This window comes from Carassius gibelio, chromosome A14, assembly GCF_023724105.1.
Source record: "Carassius gibelio isolate Cgi1373 ecotype wild population from Czech Republic chromosome A14, carGib1.2-hapl.c, whole genome shotgun sequence".
NCBI classification, from domain to species: Eukaryota; Metazoa; Chordata; class Actinopteri; order Cypriniformes; family Cyprinidae; genus Carassius; species Carassius gibelio.
The window spans coordinates 6,008,130-6,029,093 of record NC_068384.1 but is presented as its reverse complement, the minus strand read 5'-3'; the positions used below and the strand labels follow the sequence as shown (position 1 = coordinate 6,029,093).

The 20,964-nt window shown below is 35.0% G+C and overlaps 1 protein-coding gene across 4 annotated transcripts in view; it reads right to left on the bottom strand.

Annotated features, from left to right (window-relative positions):
- LOC128027344 (5-hydroxytryptamine receptor 4-like) overlaps positions 1–20,964 on the bottom strand; it is a 110,554-nt gene that overhangs the window by 87,982 nt on the left and 1,608 nt on the right. Inside the window, exon 1 of one of the 4 annotated variants that reach the window (XM_052614884.1) lies at positions 8,722–9,159. The exons of the other annotated variants lie outside the window; for them this stretch is intronic. Within the exon in view, the coding sequence (XP_052470844.1) occupies positions 8,722–8,797 (76 nt within the window). The 5' untranslated portion in view covers positions 8,798–9,159. Of the gene's footprint in view, positions 1–8,721; positions 9,160–20,964 lie in introns of those variants that run through there. 4 annotated transcript variants of the gene reach the window in all.

The following is a 20,964-nucleotide window of genomic DNA, read 5'->3' as shown; positions in this document are numbered from 1 at the left end:
TCTTGTGCATGAACTCTGCACCCACTTTTGTATAAGCTGAAATAAAGTAAATGCTTTCACAGATTATATTCCTCAAACAGACCCCAAAGTAAAAGCCTAAGTAATAAAATAAAATTATAAGCACAGAAAAATAGGATTGTTCCAATGCTGCAATTACTGCCTCGGGCAGGCAGAGAAAATGAAATGCTGATTTGAAATGAGCATTTCTGATTGTCTTGCATCTTCAATGAAAAAATAGATAAAGTGTACCAAAAAATTAATGTTCTCTCAGTGTCCTCTGGCCAGATTATAACCTTGCAAAATGTGAGAATGAATTAATGTCACATTCCTCTGTGAATCTGTGTAGTCAACATATTTCCTCTGAGAACACACTCATTTTTTCATTCTGTTAACCAACCGAGCCTGTCACTGAGGGAGCTCATCTGTTATTTGATCCACTTATTATTTGCACTAACGTGTGAAAGTAAGATTGAAGTAATTCATGGCATTGGATGAAATTAATTTCAGAATGTCTGCAGTCATCATTTGCACTCCGCTCTGTCTAAGGTTGCCAACTTTTTACCACTCAAATATAGGACAGGAAATGGAAAACTGACAGTGTGGATCTGCTGTTAAATTAATGTAAATTAGTGGTGCTGACTGTGCTAAAGCATAATAAATATTATAATAATATAACATGCTAAACCTATAATCTTTATCTGAGCATCAAAACCCAAAAAAATGAAATCACAACAAAAGAGCTCATCAGTCACTGCTCACTCGCATGAAGCACTGCAAATGATGTCACTCTCCTTACTTTCTTCAAGACTTTCTTCAAAACAGAGTTAGTGATGTTGTGATTCATCTCAGAGCTGGCTGGTTTGGTTCATGGCTTGTTGAAACGCTTTACTGAAGAACTTACTGAGATGCAGAAAATGAATAAGACAAAATGCTTCCAGAACAAAAACATCTGAAAAAAACATGTAAAAAGAAAGAGAATTGGCATCTTTATAAGTACATTCTAAAAATGAATTGTCACAACAACCAGTGATTGTGTTATGTCTCTTTACATATGTAAATGTGCTAAGTGACACCAGAATGCTATAAAAAAAAATGCTGGACATGAGGCACTGTTTCACTGAATGCATTAATACTAGTAGGAATGTGTCTAGAGTTGATTATTTGATTTGATTTTCAGAAAAAAATTGAACTAATGTAAAAATAATTCATTATTTAGGCAGTCATAATCAAAGTCTTAACTATATATTTTATTTTAAATAGGGATGCACCAGTACTCGCCCGATACCGATACTTTTATTTTTGTTGCTTGCCGATACCAAGAACCGATACCGATACCGATATTTTTTTGCATTTGTAAATGTTTAGATTATTGGGTACAGAAACCAAATGAGTATGTATAATGTTACCTGGTTAACTTTTTTAACTGTTAAATTTATTAAACAGATTCAGTCAAACCAAAATGTATTCAGACACCTTCAACATTTCAGATTATCACAGTTTATTCTCTATAGTTTAGAAGATGGTAATAAAACATGAGAAGAACTCATAGTTAAACTGTGTCAGAACAAATTCATGTTGATAATGTTAGATAACTTTGATAGAAAGGTATGTCGTGGATTACAATCAACTAAAAATGATTCAGACAGCTGTTAGTATGACAGTATTAACACAACTATCAGTACTTAGTCAGGCAACCCTTAGCCTTAATAACTGCCTGTTGTCTCCTGGGCATGCTGTCATCCAGTTTCATGCAAACCTGAACTTCAATTTTTTCCCCAGACTTGGTCTGAATAATTTTTGGTCCCAAATTTAAATCAGTTTTACTGGTAGTTCAGTGTTTGAAGAAATGTTGGGTATAATTTGTCATAGTACTTTATATTGCTATCCTCACTTCCATAAATTAACTATAGTGTCCTGCACCCACTAGTAAAAAATTGCATGTGATTGTCACGTGCATTTCGCCTGTAATGCTGGCTCCTTGATTAGCTGTAAATCACTATCACCTGCTTTCAGATGGAGTGGCATTTAATAGACAGAGTAGTGGTTCACTGATAAGCTACTCAATATCACGTTCATTATCGAAGGCTATTCATCTGCAATATTGCACTAAATATCGTATAGCTTGTCTGTGATCTACGGCTCTGTCTATTAAATGCCGCTCCAATTGAAAGCAGGTGATGATGATATGGATTTAATCACGGAACCAGATTTACTGACTAGATGCGCGTTATCATCGTGTTTGATATATCGCCCAGCTCTATTGCCTAGCGCATTAAACACAGGCTGCTAGATTCACTTTCGCCAGAAAGTCATCTATTCCTAAGGTTGAAAATAAATTATGTTTATAGTGAATGCCCCTATAAATTGCCTTTTTTATGATTAGTTTTAATCCGAATGCGTGTGCTAAGTGAGTGAAAATCAAAGATCACACGACACACTGTCTCTCTCTCTCTCTCTCTCTATGTCTTTCTCCCTCCCTACCGTTAAGTAACTTGTGCTCTGTTTTACATACTTGTTTTTGACATATCCGACCGAACTACAAACTTTACAGTCATGAAATGTATATTCACTCGACAAGTTCGCGCAACTCCACTGCTGCGCGCTCAATCCACTCAGCGAGCGTGCTTTATCAGGTTGTGCACGTCAGCTATACAGGCCTCAATACTGAATGTTTAACATTACATTCAATGCATAGATATTCTGTATAGACAACCTTAATCTCTAATAACTCTATACTGCTTCCTGTTATCATAGTTTATTTGTCTGAATATGGCACTTATCACATGCCGTGTGGTATCGGCGTTTAGTATCGGGGCATTTTAACGAGTACGAATAAGAGTACAGGAGCCAAATGCATCCCTAATTTTAAATGAAGAAGGGTATAGCAATCAAAGAAGCAGTGCAGATGACACAATCTATTTTTATGTTAGATTAGAACATTTTATAAAATCGTAAAAGCATCTTTTAGGGGGTTTGGAGTATTTAATTCCATCTACATTATAAAACAAATGCTTACTGTGTATTTTCCACACATTAAAATGTTTTAGAGAATCCATTCATTAAATCAAGTTTGTTTAAATTAATTTGCACAAAGCAAAAAGCCTGACAAAATACCCGCAAATCCTGTTTGTGCTGCACGTCCAAATGGATTTAATGGATGAAGCCCAGAGAGGGGTAAAAGCTCAGGGGAATCAATTTTCACGTCGTGAAGTGGGCTGTAGCTCTAAGTGTTTATTTTCTGGTGTCAGTGGGTGCGGAGGACATGGTGGTATCTCTTATAGGGGTTATAAAGCTGGCACACTTCTGCCAGGGTAAACTATGATGATTTCTCTCTTGCCTTTCGTCAGAGTTAGATACTTCACAGTTTGCTGTCTGGGTTTCATGCACTCCTAGTATAAGTGTCAGATGTGGAGCTTTTGGATTGCAGCAGACCTGGAATTCAGACTCTGTGCAAACTCGTGTGGAGAACAGATGTGGCGAGAGGACTTGGATGGATTGTGAAGCGCTGTTTTTGTTAGGGTTAAAGCCAGTCTGCTTCATCTGAGCTAAGAGTGGTTGCAGAGGCAAAGCGATGTGCGATGGAGCTGCACAGCACTGTAAAACAACACGCAGGGATCAGGTACAAGCAGCTGGAGGTGCCGGATTTATCAGGTAGCAAGCAGCTGCCTAACTCTAACCACAACACTACGTGGCATGGATTTACATATCACCCTGAAATAATGAATTTTCTTGGAATCAGTTGAGATAATGTTGGCGCATTGCTGTGCATGCATTAAAATGCCAACGCACAATGCATGGAAGATAAAATACATTCTCAAACTGCTTGCACAAAAGAGCTCACCTTCAAGAAAGTGCAATCGATTATTTAGTGCACATGTGATCTTAATCTGAAAACACAAATGGTAGTCTGATTAGAACATCGAGTTTGATTTCTTTGGAGAGAAAGGCAACTTTATGGAGCCTTAGCTGCAGTAAAACTACTTGTAATAAAAACAACCAGAGTAATTATTAAGGTCTACTGGTATTATGCAGAACAAATATTATCTTTACTGTGTCAATACCCTACTTATGTCAAACACTCAGTGCCTGCTGCCTCCATAAGTCATCTCACATACTTCTACCTCCAAGTCATGCAAATTAAAGTAAGATTTACAATTGCATTGGTTATGGCAAGACAAATTGATCTGATCGTTGATTTTGGAACGTTTTCACATTCCTGAACGCACTTATAAATTGTAGATTTCTTCAATTGAGTCCAGAGACAACTGACGGAGATAAATGTGCATCGGGGTTGGCTACATTTATGCAAGCCAGGACAGCAAGTTAGGTTGCTCCACTCCTGGGTTTGTTTTCTGTCCACCGGTAGGCGAGAGCTGGTAGCAGCAAGCTTGTTTTTTTTTCAAGTCTCCAAAGTTGTTGGTGTTGGTGCACGGCGGAACGGCAAGCATGGATAAAGCGAGACTTTAGTTAAAGCTTACTTTTTGATAAACAAATGAAAAATCATTTTGCAACCCTGCAAAAACTCCTAGTGTTTCACAAACAAAGCTTAGGAACACTTCCTGAACTAATATGCACGCTGGAAATCAATGTCAAACACTTAATTGTCTTGTTTTGTATGTTTGTTACTATTGATTTCCATTAAACACACACGTTCAAAACAAACTCGAGCCTTTATCTTGGAAAACGGCCCAGATGCTACCAAATATGTCCCATCTTTTCAGTGATCCGAGTGGATATTTTCGAACGAGCTCAGACAAAATTCAAAACATATGACGACTTACTACACACAGAACAAGAACAATTTGAAATTGTAGCAGCATAATTGTGGCCATAAAACAACTGTGTTTAGGATGTAATACTCCAGTGCTGATGTCTCTGAGCCACTGTAAAAATGTACTTTCTCAGAAGTAACTAACTAGAGCTTTTAGCCCCCCTAAAAGTGCAGCTTTCCTAATAACAGTGCTTTTGTGGCTCCAGCGCTGCTGGAGAGGGTCTGCTGTGATCTTCTCTGATATGCACTGTAATGCTGCTGGACATCATAAGGCTAATGAAGAGATCTACAGGTGTTCCTGTGGGTTCATGCCACCCGTGAGTCCCTCTCTAATACTGTGGCCATCAGTCCACTGAGATCTCACACTTTGCGCCAGAGCGCCTGGATTTTTATCTATTTTGTATTTTATTTTTTTGAAGTTGCACTACTGTAAAGGCCTTTGAAAATGTAAAAAGTATCTTGTTCAGGAACAGAGCCCATTCAACAACCTAAAAGACAAGGAGGCTGTTAAGCTGAAGGGAAATCAATAACATATGAATATGCCTAATTAATATAGTGTTTATTAAATGTGTAAAATGCACAGAAACAAGAACTAGTAATAAGGTGTTTCTTCTCACATTTCACAGAAAACTAAACACCTTTATAAGTTTACAGCATGAAATATTTCTACATTTGACACATAATGTTGTTTTATAACATAAACCTGATTTTTGTTCTCTGTGAATTCCGGAAGAATATGTGCTATAGATTGCAAAATGTAAAAATACATTTTAAAACATATTTTTTGTGTGTTCTGAAAAAGTGCAGACAGATCGATGACCTTGCATGATTTATTGTGAAATAAATGATTTCTGTAATTTATTAATTCAAGTTAGATTTTTTTTTTTAAGTTAGAATAATTAGTAACAAATACGTCATTTTCAGAAAATAAATGAAAGTAAAGATATACAAATGTTAATATTTAGCATCACTAAATCAACCAAAATACATTTACATTTATACATTTATACAGTACTAACAAAACTTATTTGGGAAGTCAATGGCTATCAGCAACTGTTACCAAAATTCTTTAAAATATCTTCTATTGTGTTCAACAGGAGAAAAGAAAAACTCATTAGAGGTTTGGAACAACTTGAAGGTGAGTAAATGATGAAAGTATTTTCATTTCTGGGTGATCTCTACCTTTAAAGCAGGTCAAAATGGCTATTTACCATAACAATTTTACCACTTTTTACAGTGGATCAGAATAATTGAAATACTGACAGACAGTGACGTGAGATATAACACAACCCCTTGTTTACACTGAGAAAACTGTGTGGGCACCTCATTAAAACCTCCTTAGTCTTGCTAATACTGCAGTAGTTTATACACTGAGACCATTAAACGTGCTCTAGTCTAGGCACTGAGAATGAAATCACCCCAATCACTTCGTTGACCCAAACTCATTAATCCCTAAAGTTTACTTATGCAAAAAAATCGAAGCAGCATGTTTAACATGGCTCCCACTGAAAACGGAAAACTTTATTTAATGGATTTACACCAATGTGCCCAGAAAGCGATTACACAAAAGAGAAAATTGATTCAGAAGCTTCAGGAAATGTAAAGCGAGCCACATGTTCACATCGGCCGGGCTTCACCTTTGTTTTAAGGCTCTACATGGGGCTCTAATGCAATGTAAAAGAGAGTGTATCGATCTTCTGGCCAGAGCTCCTTACTAAGCCATCTATCAAAACACATTCATTCCATGCTTAGGACACTAATATTGACCACTGCACTCACTACTGCATAAATGCATAAAGGAGCTCTCTGGATAAGTGCTAACAGTCTGAATATCAGCACAGAGGACTAGATTTAGGACAAACTACCCAAAGCATCCCACATGAGCTTTTCTGAATGATCTGTACTTTTATTCAGCATAAAATGAGAGTATTAACTGGATATATGACACAGTCAAGCTTCCTGTTTCATGCAAAGTGCTTCAAAAAGCCCAAAAATTCATAATACTCACATTTAGGGCGTTTTGATACTTTTTTTTTTAAATAAGCTACAACTCCTTTTGACATAATGGAAATACATTTTTACCTGCAGTGCAATAAAAAGCAGATAAAGAGCCTCTTTGTCATTACCAAACTTTAGTTTTGTTTCCTATTGGATAACAGGTAAATATCCACTTCATCCAGGCTCTTTTTTTTTTCTGTCTTATAAAATATCCCCCAAATGATTCAGTGTGGGAGTGAAGTGTTTTATAAAGTTGGGCCTTCAAGTAAAAATTTCAGATGAGCACTGAAGATATTTCTGGAGAACGGTAGTTCCCTGTTCACACACAGTTTTCAGTATATACTGTACGAAGGTGTTATGCATTTTTAAGAGATATAAAACAAAACGAAACAAAAAATTATAACTAGCCACAAATTCTAAGTAAACTTCCATTCTTTGAGAGCTCCTATCATGCATTTAGGATTGCGTGTTAGCTGAACGCTATTAGGAAGAGAAACACTGCTGTTGGATTTCCTCATTTGAATGCTATCTGGATGACTGTGAATTTATGGAGGTCAAAGTATTCTTAAGAATTGTTTTGTAAGTCATCCAAGTCTTATTAATATCGCCAAAGCTTGTTCTGGAAGTCTCATTTAATCATGGCATGAATGGCTTCATAAACAGGTAGTTGGGAGCTTATTCTCAGATAGCGACAGCCAAAGTCTGTGTTTGTTTTATGGGGAACGGCGCTGAAACTCTCACCTGATTGTCATCTCATTGATTGGAACATCTAACTGAAATTACCCTCTTTACAGAGCTGATTATTTCACAGGTCCACATGCTATTTCTGGCTTTTCTGACTAAAAACATGCTCTGTGACTTGCGCACGAATTACGTTACATTCACAACAGATTACAGTTCATTCAGAAGGGTTCAACACTTCCTCCACCTCTCTGTGAGGTTTACAATCAAAACCCCAGACAACTCTAAAGTGTGCAGTACTCTCTCGCTCTCTTCTCTCTCTTTTTCCACGTCACTGGAGAACTTCATAATTGCAAGGATTACCGTCTGAACAAATGCTTTCCAAATGTGACAGTCATGAAATTACCTTGCCATTAAATCTACCGAACAGTCAGCATCCAGTCAACACAACTGATTATTTAAATGTTGATTGTAAGCCACTAGAATCCCCATCAAAATGCTGAACAGAAAGGTGAAAATTAAAACAAAACAAAACATATATTGCAATGCTAATTTTAAATTAACTTCAGATTAAAACAATAACAATATGAGGCTCTGTTCCAGTGCCTGATGTATCATTACAGCCTATTATCATAATGCATCAATATTTAATGGAAGCTTTAATTAATCCAGATTTCAAGCACCTGAGAGTCACACCATCTGGGTCAGTCAAGGTGTTTCTTGCACCTTTGGGCAAGGTACACAGATCCACTTTGTCAGTTAATGTATATTACATAACGCTGTCAAATGTGAAATTATGTCTATTATATGACATTTGCATTTATTAATAATACATTATCTGGGAAGCACTACCAAGCACTTTGTTATTTCCAAACCACTTTTGGAAAAAACACAATTTCTTCTAGAAAGAACTGTAAAAGTTGTTTCTGATTAGAATACTAGTAGTTCTTAAAACGCTTAGTTAATTATGCTGGATATCATAACTGTCAAAATTTGAGAAAGTAACGAAGTAGGATTTGTGACAGTTATTATGCATATTTCTTATACATTCGTTTCATAAAAGACTAAAAGGCAGTCTGCCAAAATGAGAGCATAATTTAATATTTAACTCCCATATAAGGACACTTCTCGCTTTTAAGTACTGTGTGATTCACAGCAGTCCAAACATTTCGGTGCATTCATCTTTACCATAGAAATAACAGCCTAATGAACAGTTTTCAGTATTTCTGAGGGCAATTATAAAGCGCGTTAATGATGAATGAATCACTCACCATTTCTGTGAGGAGCGCGCGGGTCAAAACCATGGCACGACTCTGGATCCTCGCGTGGAAATTCACATCCTCGCATGGAAGAGTGGCGCTTGGAAAGAAACGGACAACTTCTGGGCTTCACCGGGTTTACTGAACGTCCGCTGTCGGCGGTGAGCACAGTTGCGGGAGTTTAACGTGTGACGGTAACGTCAGCGCAAACTGGACACGCGCGGCGTTCCGTGGCTCAACGGTTCGTCCGATAGAGCCGAGCGCGTTCGCCCTTCGGTTTCCACAGTGAACCGCAAACTGAAGTATCAAGTCCCTCCTCTTTCACACCACTTCCACCTCCAATGTGTCTCCTGCCCTTTTCAAGAAGCGCGTGTCCAGTGTCGTTGTCATGTGTAGCCTACCTACGACATGCATGAAGCACGCGCGTTTGGTGCACATAAACAGGGTATCAACGAATTGCAGACTTTTTTTCAGCCTATAATGCATACAATCAGATGCATATTGTATATTGCCTATTTGTGTACTCAAATAAAATAGGCTAACTGATTATGCATGAACAATAACCTCAAGTTGCTCTAGAGGATCTGCGACTATAATAAGCAACTTAAAAAACTAAAACATCTGCTATGACAGCTTGCTTTTTGTAATGAATAGGTATATTAAACTAAATATAAATGTAACTAGCCTACACAGATATCAAATGGAAAGTATATGTATAATTGTATTTAAACTGTCTTTTAGTGTAGAAAATAGCGCACTTGAAGTTATAATTATTTCATATGATCAAAAAATAAATGAAGCTTTTCTGGAATGCCAGATGATATGACGACATCATGATCAAATATATAATAAAATAAAAACCGGATGCCCATTTGGCTTGGCATTTTTAGGGTTAAAGTGTGTCTCGCTGCTTTGACATTGTCTTAAGGTGATTTTTACATAATATATTTATGTATAGGCTATTATATTAAAATGTGATGACGCTACTTTTCCAGAACAAGCATTCATTATATATTTCACTTAGTGGTATTGGAAGATAAAGACAAAAGGGAACTGAAAGCAGCACACAGCTGAACAGAAACTGGAAGTGGAGACATCAATAACTCACACATGCCATTTTCATTTTTCTGCCATTGCTGCAGTAAAGCAAGAATTTGCTCTCTACTCCCTTGATCCTCTACAGCTAACCTTTTTAATCAGTGTATCCTCAAACCTCTGTCAGCATCTCTAATCTATACATGCATAGGTTTACATAAGGCACATAAATCTTTGCTCAAAAAGCTTGAAAGGCCAGATCCAAAAACAATTATTACATTTGTACACCATGTGATTAGAATAAGTTCTTGCAGAGAAAATATAGCTGTAATAACAAATGAATCTCAAATCCAACTCTGATGAAAAGACCAGCATATGTTGTGCTTTGAATGCTGATGTGCTATTATCTTCACTGTGGGTGTTTAATTTCAATTGGACCAACACATAGATTCTTATTCATCTGAGATATCTAAAAAGGGAGAAACAGGCGCCTTTCTATAAGAACAAATGAAAATAGATCCACCAGGATCCCTCGCAGTCTTGTCAACAAGACCTTGTTGATGTGGTAAAGAGTCAAGAGGGCATGAGAACTGGAGGTCTCCTGAAATTATTTCCCGGAGGAATGAATGATTTAAAAAAAAGACTTCATTAAAAGCATATTCTTTCCATGCACTGAACCTCACACATTTTTCTTGTCCCTTTTCCCAGTGTTCTCTCTTTGCAACGGATATTTCTGTCCAAACCAGTCATCAGCCAGACAGAGCTATTATTATTTTCTCCGGTCTTGTCATATATAAATTGTAAGGCACTTTTAACTAAATCAACAAAAACAGAGAAGCTGTTGTGTGAAGACTGTAGCATTCAGTCCACTACATGTTATGAGTAAACCATCATCTTAGACCTGCTCTGTATTGTAACAAAGTATACAATTCTCTTGCATTCAGGTCCTTCTGCTCTTTCATAGAGAAAAATGACTTAGGCACCTATTCATTGTTCCTGTGAAATCTCACTTCCACTCCTCCAGAGGAGTGGTATAAAAATTGAAAAGATGTATCTTCAAAACAGTCACTTTTCTGTTCTGCATCCTGGTACAATGCCACTTGCGTTAGTAGAGAAATGTGCAAATGCTGGTATTTCTCTTCATTATGGAAAATAGGTCGACTGCTTCCCTCTAGGTATGTGTAAAGGGTGAATGAACAGCCAGCACATTCAAATCTACTCATACATCTTTCATGATTGTGTGGGCACCTGTTTGTGCTGATATTAAGAATATCTAAAGTTTGCTCTTGAACTCCGTTTGTGCAACCAGACAAAGCAAATATGAACTCTGAGAGTTTCCATTTCCCTTTTATGGTATCAATTAAATGAATGCCAGTTACATGTTGCAGTTTAAGGCCAGAAACATCTATGCAATGGTATGTTCCATTTTATATGTGCAAAAACCACTTTTTAAGTGTTTTTAGCAACTAGTGTCTGGGAATGCACAAATTTCTAATTATTATTGTTTTTAATCAATATCCACCAATGTTAGATATTTAACTGTGCATGCTAAATGCAATATCTAAAAAATAATAATAAAAAAATCATTATATATATATATATATATATATATATATATATATATATATATATATATATATATATATATATATATATATATAAACATAACCTTTAAATTAATATATATATCATATATATCACATAACATTTAAATAAATAATTTTTATTGTTGTCATTTTAATTATTACTATGCATTTAATTGTACAATTCGCTTTGTCTATCATTTATAGCTTTAATTTTTGAGCATCAAATATGGCATTAAAGTAATAGTTCACCCAAAAATGATAATTCTGTCATCATTCAATCACACTCATGTCATTCCAAACCTGTATGACTTTCTTTCTTCTGCAGGACACGAGATATTTTGAAGAATGTTGATAATCAATCAAACATTCTTATCAAATGTTTGCGATAATCAAAACAATTTGGTGAGCAGTCTTCCACTGCATAGAGAAAAACCCCCTGATATTTCTTAAATTATCTTATTTTTCCCCTGCTTCGATGTCCGACTTCCAAGGTAAATCAAATAATGTTTGTGAACGCAGAAGGGATGCACACATTTTAGTTACATATCAGTTCCTGACTTCTATGATAAAAATGCAACAAATTTAATTGGGCATTGCGAATGCATTTTATGGCAAATCTCAAAAAGAAAATATATCATACTTCTGTCATAATTTACTCATCCTCATCCAAACCTGTAAGACTTTCTTTCTTCTGGGAAATACAATTTTCCCCAGATCATTTCCATTAATGATGATACAATGTAAATACTTAATTATATATATATACATATAGTATATTATATATATATATATATATATATATATATATATATATATATATATATATATAGTTCCTGAAAACCAAGTTCCTGAAAACCAAGACAAATTCATTGTGTGTTTATGCACACTTGGTGAGTAAAGCTCTTTCTGATTTTGATTCTGATATTTTGAAGCCTGTAGGTAATCAAACAATTGGGTAACCTTTGTTTTCAGTTGCATATAAAAAATCTTTTATATTCATTGTTTTCTTTAGTTAACTATCCCTTTAACCCTGAGAAAGATCAGTACTCCTTCAAGATTTACAGTAGTTCCCTAGAGTATATGTGTCTTAAAGTTTAACAGCAAATGTTTTTTTATATATACTATTGTTAAGTGATTCCTTAGGATTAATCTCAGGTCAATAACCCCTGTTGTTACCTGAGCGTCTAGTTAATATTGTCTCCAAACAAACTTTTTAATGGAGAATGAATAATGACTGACATATTAGAAAGGGCTCCATCCTCAGCTGCTTCCAGACACTGCTTAACACTTGAGCCACATGTTTTATTGACTCTGCGTTAAAGATGTCGATACTGATGGCAGGCAGTGTTCGGGGTCAGATCAGACTGGTCTGGTCAAGCGCTTTTCCTTTGATGGACGCAATCAAGGGCCTGTGATTTGCTTGAGATGAGAGAAGTTAGTGACTCCCCAGAGAGAACGAAAGAAAGATCGGGATGAGGCTGAGAAACACACTTCTCTGGCCCTTCTGCCCCTCTATTACCTGCACCTGGCTCGGATTTCAGAGAAAGTGTCTGGCGATGCTTAAGGCAGCAAATATTCCTCTTGAACCGAGAGGGTTTGCTGTACCTAGAGGAATCAAGTCTGATTCAGGAGCTATGCTGAGTAATATTATTGGATTTCAATTCTCCTTGTGCCAGGGACAGACAAGGATAGATTTGAAGCTTGGTCACTTGAACTTGTTTGGACGGCTAAAATTTTCCGTCTGACTGTACTTTATAAGCTTTTAGCTTACGATGCACACCGAGCACAAAGTGGAAACCAAACTGGATAATGTGTTTGTGTATTTACCCAGACTATTAAGTGACCCAGTGGGTCTTTCTTAATGATATTTAATGTCTCACCCAGACAAACGCAATTAGACCAGTGGGTACTGGCTTTTAGCTTAGCTACATGACAGACATTGCACTTTTATGGACTATCTTTCCATTTCAGAGACTTCACACTGGAATTTGTATTTTGTACTTGTTGTTTTACAGGGCCTACTAATATATATATATATATATATATATATATATATATATATATTATATTTCTTATATATATATATATATATATTATATTTCTTATATATATATATATATATATTATATATATATATATATATATATATATATATATATATATATATATATATATATATATATATTTCTTTTTTGTAAATATATATAAGTATATTTAAAATAATTTTTTGATAATATGTTAATTTATGTACCTATATTTCCTACCAATACATTTAGCCTATTTTGTATATATTTTTTGGCTTTAGATAATATATCTTGTATATGTTTTTCTAAATTTGTACATATTATATAATAATATAAGTTAAATAAATAAATTCATATCACAAAAAAAAAAAAATCTGTTGCTTACAACTTATGTGAGCATATAAAACATTTTAATAAAATATCAGAATTTACTTTACAGTGTTCCAAAGATTAAACATTAAAAAGAAACATTATCAATCATTATAAATCTAGTTTTGATCTCTATCCACATTTGCATTTGTATCCACATTTGCAAATATATTTTGGCATTTGAAATATTTCTTTTTTTCTTTCTTTCTTTTTTTTCATATGAACGGGTATTTTCTGCAAGTTTATATGAGGACATGTTCAGTAATCAACGACTGTAATATTAAGGCCGAGTTTATTTTGCAGTGGTATTCATGAGCTCTGAATTCCCACAGTGCATCTTAGAAGGGATAAATCATGAAAAACAAACTCCTAACCCTGTACACAAGCCTGAGCCAGACGTGGACTCAGAAGCTGGATGTCTGTGTGTTTGTTGTGTCGGAGAGAGCCTAGTTGGCTTTGATCATCTTTCTTCTCCTGAAGTTCACAGCTGTGTCCAGATCTCTGGTCTTTTCAAGTAAGCTGATCAACATCAAACAGATGACAAAAAAACTTGTTTTCTATATCACACCCGGCCTCAGCCTCTCAGCATCCACCCACACATCCTAGATTTGCCTTTGTTTGCGTGTTCGTCTGATCCAAATTGATGTCGTTGCACATGCAGTGTGTGTCTGATACAAGTCTGGATGCCAAATAAACCTTTGAGGAAATTGATGGAATAATATAAATCAGTCCTTATAGGATTTCACGATTTATTTTTGTTATCTTTGCGATCAAAATGATTGATTTTTGGCAGTAGATTGTGAACATTTGTGCAAAAATTAACAAATTTTCTGATGCCATGGACTACCATTGTAAAAGCTATATATCAGCTATATATTTTCATGTACAGTAGAAAGACCAATCTAAGACACATATATACATTTTATACATATATAAAATAGTTTACTTATTATTACAAAAGTTTGAAAAAAATAATCAGTAAAAATCCTGAAAAAAATGTTTCCATAACAAAATCTGTTTTTTACATTGATAATTAGAACCCGTATTAATAAGTACCAATAATAATTGAGCAGCAAATCAGCATATTAGAATGATTTCTGAAGGATGATGACAAGACTGGAGTAATGATGCTGAAAATTCAGCTTTGCATCAAAGGAATAAATTACATTTTAGAAAATATCACAATAGAAAATAGGTCTTTTCATTTGTAATAATATTTCACAGTATTCCTGTTTTTTGGATCAAATAAATACATCATTGGTGATCAAAAGAGACTTCATTAAAACATTTAAAAATCATCCTATTTCCAAACATTTGACACACCACACATACATTTATTAATTACAACATAAAACAACATTTAAAAGGTATTATCAATAGAATAAAACATAAAATAAATTAAATAAATGTTTATTTCCTTCTGTGTCAACTTATAACTTAATATATATATATATATATATATATATATATATATATATATATATATATATATATATATATATATATATTTGTTATTGTTTTTTAAGACAAAATATCAAATGTCATGGATTAATCTTTACTGAGTAATCTACTATTTTGTAGAGGGGGGTTAAAATGCCAATTTTCACCAGAAATTCAGAGCCAGGCTACAAGGGGTTAAAAATGACTTGAGCATCATAATGATATCTTTACACAGAGACTGATACTGTGTGTCTGTTAGTAAATCTGTTGACTTTAGTAATCTTTGTTGCATTACATGCCAATTTTGTAATTTGTCAAACGGAATGACCTTTATTTTATTTTAATATAATTACACTATTATGCCATTTTATTAACTACAGAATAGTACAACTATTATAGGAGAAATAAATATTATGCAAGTGCTGGCACAGAGTAAGAGCAAAAAGAAAACCAGATGATTCGATTCTTGAGAAGAATCTGATGAGAAACGTTTCAGTTGATCCTGAATTCTCCGATTTTTGACTGGCTTTGTGGAGAACCTGAGAGACAACCCTGGCGTTTTTATCATCAGATTTAAACAAAAGTCTCCACTTGTTCTCCATTTAATTTCACCGGCGTCTAAAACAAACATCCTATAGATATCTCAGTTGAGATCTATTTTATAGGGTGTTATTTAATCATGTAACACTCTCTCTCGATGAGATCATTTTCACAATGTCAATCAAACACTGACAGAAATGAGTTCAATCTCATTTTTAACTTCCTCTTGATGCCACTTGACGTTGCTTCGGGAGGAAGGCAAAAGAAGTGCTCTGTTTAAGTGATAATATGCCACATTCACAGCAGCACAGTTCATTTGAGAGGAGAGTGACACACTTGATTACTCATTCACCGCAGCTGCAGAGCTCGTGTGTTGTGTATTATAAAGTCTTTCACAAATAGAGACTGTCACAGGTTTTCTGTGATAAAGCTAAATTGCTTCAGTATTATTTGCGATCATTTCAAGGTTCTCCCATAATGCACAATGTTGTCTCTTTTTATATATTCACAATGCTACTTGCAATTATAGCAGGTGGGTCAATGTATTCAATAAGAAATAACACGTCGCAAGTGGTCACATCTGTAACTAGAACGTGATGAAAAAGCTTTCTCACTTTTCCATTCTTTGCACTGGCACATTCTGTTGGTGGGCAGCAGTTCATGAGGATAATTAACTCAATGAGCTAACAGTGCAACAATGACTAAGATCTGTAAAAATACCTTCTCTTTATGAGGCCTGTTAACTGTACACTGAGTTTACATCATTCAAATTAAAGTCACCCCACATGCACTTCCAAAGACTGCAGGTATATTTTATTTTGTTTGCCTTATCAGTGGTTCTCAACTATACTGTAAGAAAAAAAAATGGAAAAAGAAAAAAAAAATGGAAAGATAATTTTCTGCTATTATCTGGACATTTCCTTTAACCCTAAAACACAGCAATGCGATGCGTTATTCAAAATACGGGTAAAACAACTGTGAACAACAACAAAAAAATATTTGGAAAATGCCTTTATCTCAGCAGTTATGACCTATTTTACATTGCTATTCAGATTCCCCCCCCCCCCCTCTCAATTCTGACGTCTTTTCTCAGAACTGTGAGATATAAACTAGCAATGGAGAGTTATAAAGTTCAATTCTGAGGAAAAACAGACTGACTTTTTTCTTAGAACTGTTTATAACATGCAATTCTAAGGGGGAAAAGTCCAAATTTTGAGTTTACATCTCAAAATTCTGAGGAAAATGTCAAAATTGTGGAATAAAAAAAAGCCACAATTGGCTTTTTTTTATTCAGTGGTGGAAAGAAGCTTCCATATATATTAACTTAGCAGCAGAGTTGTTTGTTAGACAAAATTAATCGAATTTATGAAAAATCGAAGACTGAGAAATTTGTTGATATTACTTTAAATGCACAAACTCAAAAATATGTCAAACTTAACACAAGCCGAATAGGAAAACTGGCAATTTGTAGAATATTTACATGCATGATTGGAACTGTGTATTGTACTGTCAGATATTTGATATTTATTGTACATATCGGGATGCCTAAAACATATCTGTATTGGCCATAATTTTTAAACAGAAATTTTAGTGGATAGTTTTCATGCCAGTAATTCACTATATAAAAATCATAATTGCGAACTAGACATGTGCCGGTATTCGGTAATGCGATATATCGTGGTAATGAATATGCACAATATTGTTATGGAGGGACACACTGAATGCACACTGAATGAAAGCACATTCACTCTCTGACAGCAGATGGCGCTAAACTGCAGAAAATGCAGCCTTTACTCTGGAAACCCCATAAATAAAGCAGTTTCCACTTTCTAAAACATATTTAAATAATTTCAAATAGACATTCAGATGTGTGTATTCGCTATGGTGTTCATCACTGCCAAATACTTAAATATTTAGACTTAATAAGCTATTTATTCTTTTTTTAAAACAATAATTTTAATCTGGACTGCAACTAGATACTGTTTGAAGTGTATTCATTCTTTATTGTTCATTCACTCTTGACATTAGGGTTTCATTAGTTAACATAAACTGCCATTGACAAATCATTCTGAACATTCATTAATCTTAGGTACTGTTTTACAATATTTAATAACAAATAATTCAAATAAAAAAAGTTGCAACAGTGTTATTTAATGAGCTAACATGAACTAAGACTTGTATTTTTTAAACAAAGATTAATAACTTCTGTGGCAAATGTAGCTATTGCTCATTGTGAATGTTAATGTTTAACTAATGAGATCTTATTGTAAAGTGATACCTGTGGGTTGCTTTATTGTATTTAAATGTTCAGTTATTTTTGTTATAAGAAAAAAAGTAAATGAACCTGTTATACTGTATTACGACCATTAATTGGTTGCACTGTCAAAAATCAAACACCTTAGAAATTCACCCAATTCAGTTTATGTTGACTGAACAGTTCATTGTGTGTGTTTTGTTCTCTTTGGAAGAAACTATGAGCCGTCCACTTTTCTTTGAGAGCAAACCTCTCATCATCCTTTGTGAGATGAGCTGGGGTCAGGGTCAGCACAGACGTTCATAAACCCTGCTGATTTTAAATTGGGTTTTCACTTCAACCGAAAACAGATAGGATTTGCGGACAACATAGACGTCGTACGGCATGACAAAACGCAACCTTGACAGGAAATATATAGTTGAAATAATATTTATCTAAAAAATTATCCGACAAACAATCTGTTTTATTCGGTTGAGTTAATTGGGTGTCATTAATCAAGCGTGGACAAACAACTGTGCTGATATAACGAGTGCCCAGTTGTGCTCTCCATACATGACCGATCGGATTGATTGTATTGAAGTATTGAAGTATTTAGAGCTAAGTTGTGTGAAAGAGCATGATAATATAGGCATGTTATGTAAGGGAATGCATTTTACAGCGATAACTAAATCAATGTAGCACAAAACACCATAATATACATTATTGATCATAAAAATAAGAAGAAACAAAACTATTTAAATAAAATATAATCATATGTTTTTTTTCTACTGTTTTTCACCATCAATTATTTAGAAATTCAGAATTTCTACTGAACAACTCCCTTACAAACTATAATAACAGCAAAATAGGAAGTTATTGAGACAGAAGTCATAGTAAATATTGAGTAAGTGTGTGTGTATAGTATATATATTACACACACACACACACACACTTGTTTTTGTGAAAAGTGGGGGCATCCCTAGGCGTAATGGTTTTTATATTGTGCAAACTGTATATTCTATGGCCCTACAACAACACTGTATAAAATTAATGATTAATGTAAATAAGGTAAATAAAGTTAAATAAAATAAGCAAAAAAAAAAAAAAAAAAAAAGAAACTACATAAACATGAACAAAAGAATATATATGAAAATGGATCAATATAAGCTTTCTCAGAAAAAAAATGTAATTTTTACACTTTAAGCGAGGAATTGTTTCACTTTTGGGAGGAGAGGATTAACATCACATTATATGTAATTTTACTCTAGCAACTAGTAAATTTATAGATTTTGCAAATAGAAATTCTGAATTACAAAATAATTATATTGAATTATAAAATCAGTAAAACCAATAGACGCCCTTAAACCATTTATAGTTTTTCACCATATAACAACTTTCCCCCTATACATGCACTGCAAATAATAATAATAATAATAATAAATATATTTATTTGAAGCAAAAGATTACAAAATATCATGTTTAATTTAATGTGCCACTTTCTTTAAAGGGGGGGTGAAATGCTATTTCATGCATACTGAGTTTTTTACACTGTTAAAGAGTTGGATTCCCATGCTAAACATGGACAAAGTTTCAAAAATTAAGTTGTACGTTTGAAGGAGTATTTTTGTTCCAAAAAAACCTCTTCCAGTTTGTCACAAGTTTCGGAAAGTTTTTTTCGAGTTTGGCTCTGTGTGACGTTAGATGGAGCGGAATTTCCTTATATGGGTCCTAAGTGCGCGCTCTTCTGCCGGAAGAGCGCGCGCTCCAGTATAGCAGAGCACTGAGAGAGGCTGAGCACAGCCTTAGAGCTGAAGATCTTTGCCCGAACCCGACGGGACGGGACCCGGCGGGTTCGGTCGGGTTCGGGCTTAATTTCTATCATCTTACGCGGGCTCGGTCCAGGCTCGGGCTTGCGCTCCGGTTTGCGAGGTAAACGAGCGGTCATGTGATGTGTTTCGATTAGCACGAGAAAGATGCGAAAATGAATGCTGAGCAGGTGTAACGGAGGCTTGCCTCTGGTGATTACGTTTTGGTTGCACCAGCAACTAAAGCAAACTCTGAGGTGTGGAAAAGTTTTGACCGTGTTTATAATGAGAATAATGAGTGAATAATCACCATCAGTGAGCGCAGGAACGCGCTGAAGACATCTACAGTAGATTTAATCATTTTCCTCCACAAAAACATGTATACCTAGCCTAATCTCTGTGAGTAAAGATTTTTCAAATGATAACTAAATATTCATTGAGTCTTAAATGCATAATGTGGACTGAGTATTTACGCTAATGTTGGTATTATTCTTTTATTAAATAAAGCAAATCCGGCGGAGCCTTTATCTTAATTTCGTTATTGCCAAATACCCATCTTAATTTAAAATTTATCTTAATTTAATTTTTTTTAAATGACTCGTTTTTATTGGTGCGTTGGTCTATTTATAGGTTAAATGAGCCTATGTCTAGAATGCTGAGATGTTACGATGTGACACAGGACTTACTTTATTTCTTTATTCCAACTTCCAAGTGGTCTAGTCTACGTTAGTTATGAGTAAATTATGTTAAAACATTAATAAATTGCTCATTGTTGGCAAAAGGCAAAAGAGCTGTGTGCGTGCGCACATTTGAATAATGTCGGGCTGTAAACGGGTTCGGGCTTTAAAAAAGCTGTCAATCAAAATGTACTTGTCGGGCTCGGGCCGAAACCTGTCGGGCTCGGGTCCTGTCGGGCCTAACTTTTAAGGCCCGATTACAGCTCTACACAGCCTGATCAGAGCGAGAGCGTTGCGAAAAGTCACAAAAGAAGTGTGTTTTTGGTTGCCAGGGCAAGACAACCCTGCACAGATTACCAAAAGAGAAACAGCATTAAGGGACCAGTGGATGGAGTTTATTTTTACAGAGCATCAACGGAGTTGTGCAAGTGTTTGTGTTTGTTCCCTGCATTTCGGATTGCACATTGTTTATTTCTTAAGGATAATGCAGTCCAAACGGAAAAGGGTCACGATCGTGTGTTGGAACCGCAGGCGGTGAGTAAAACT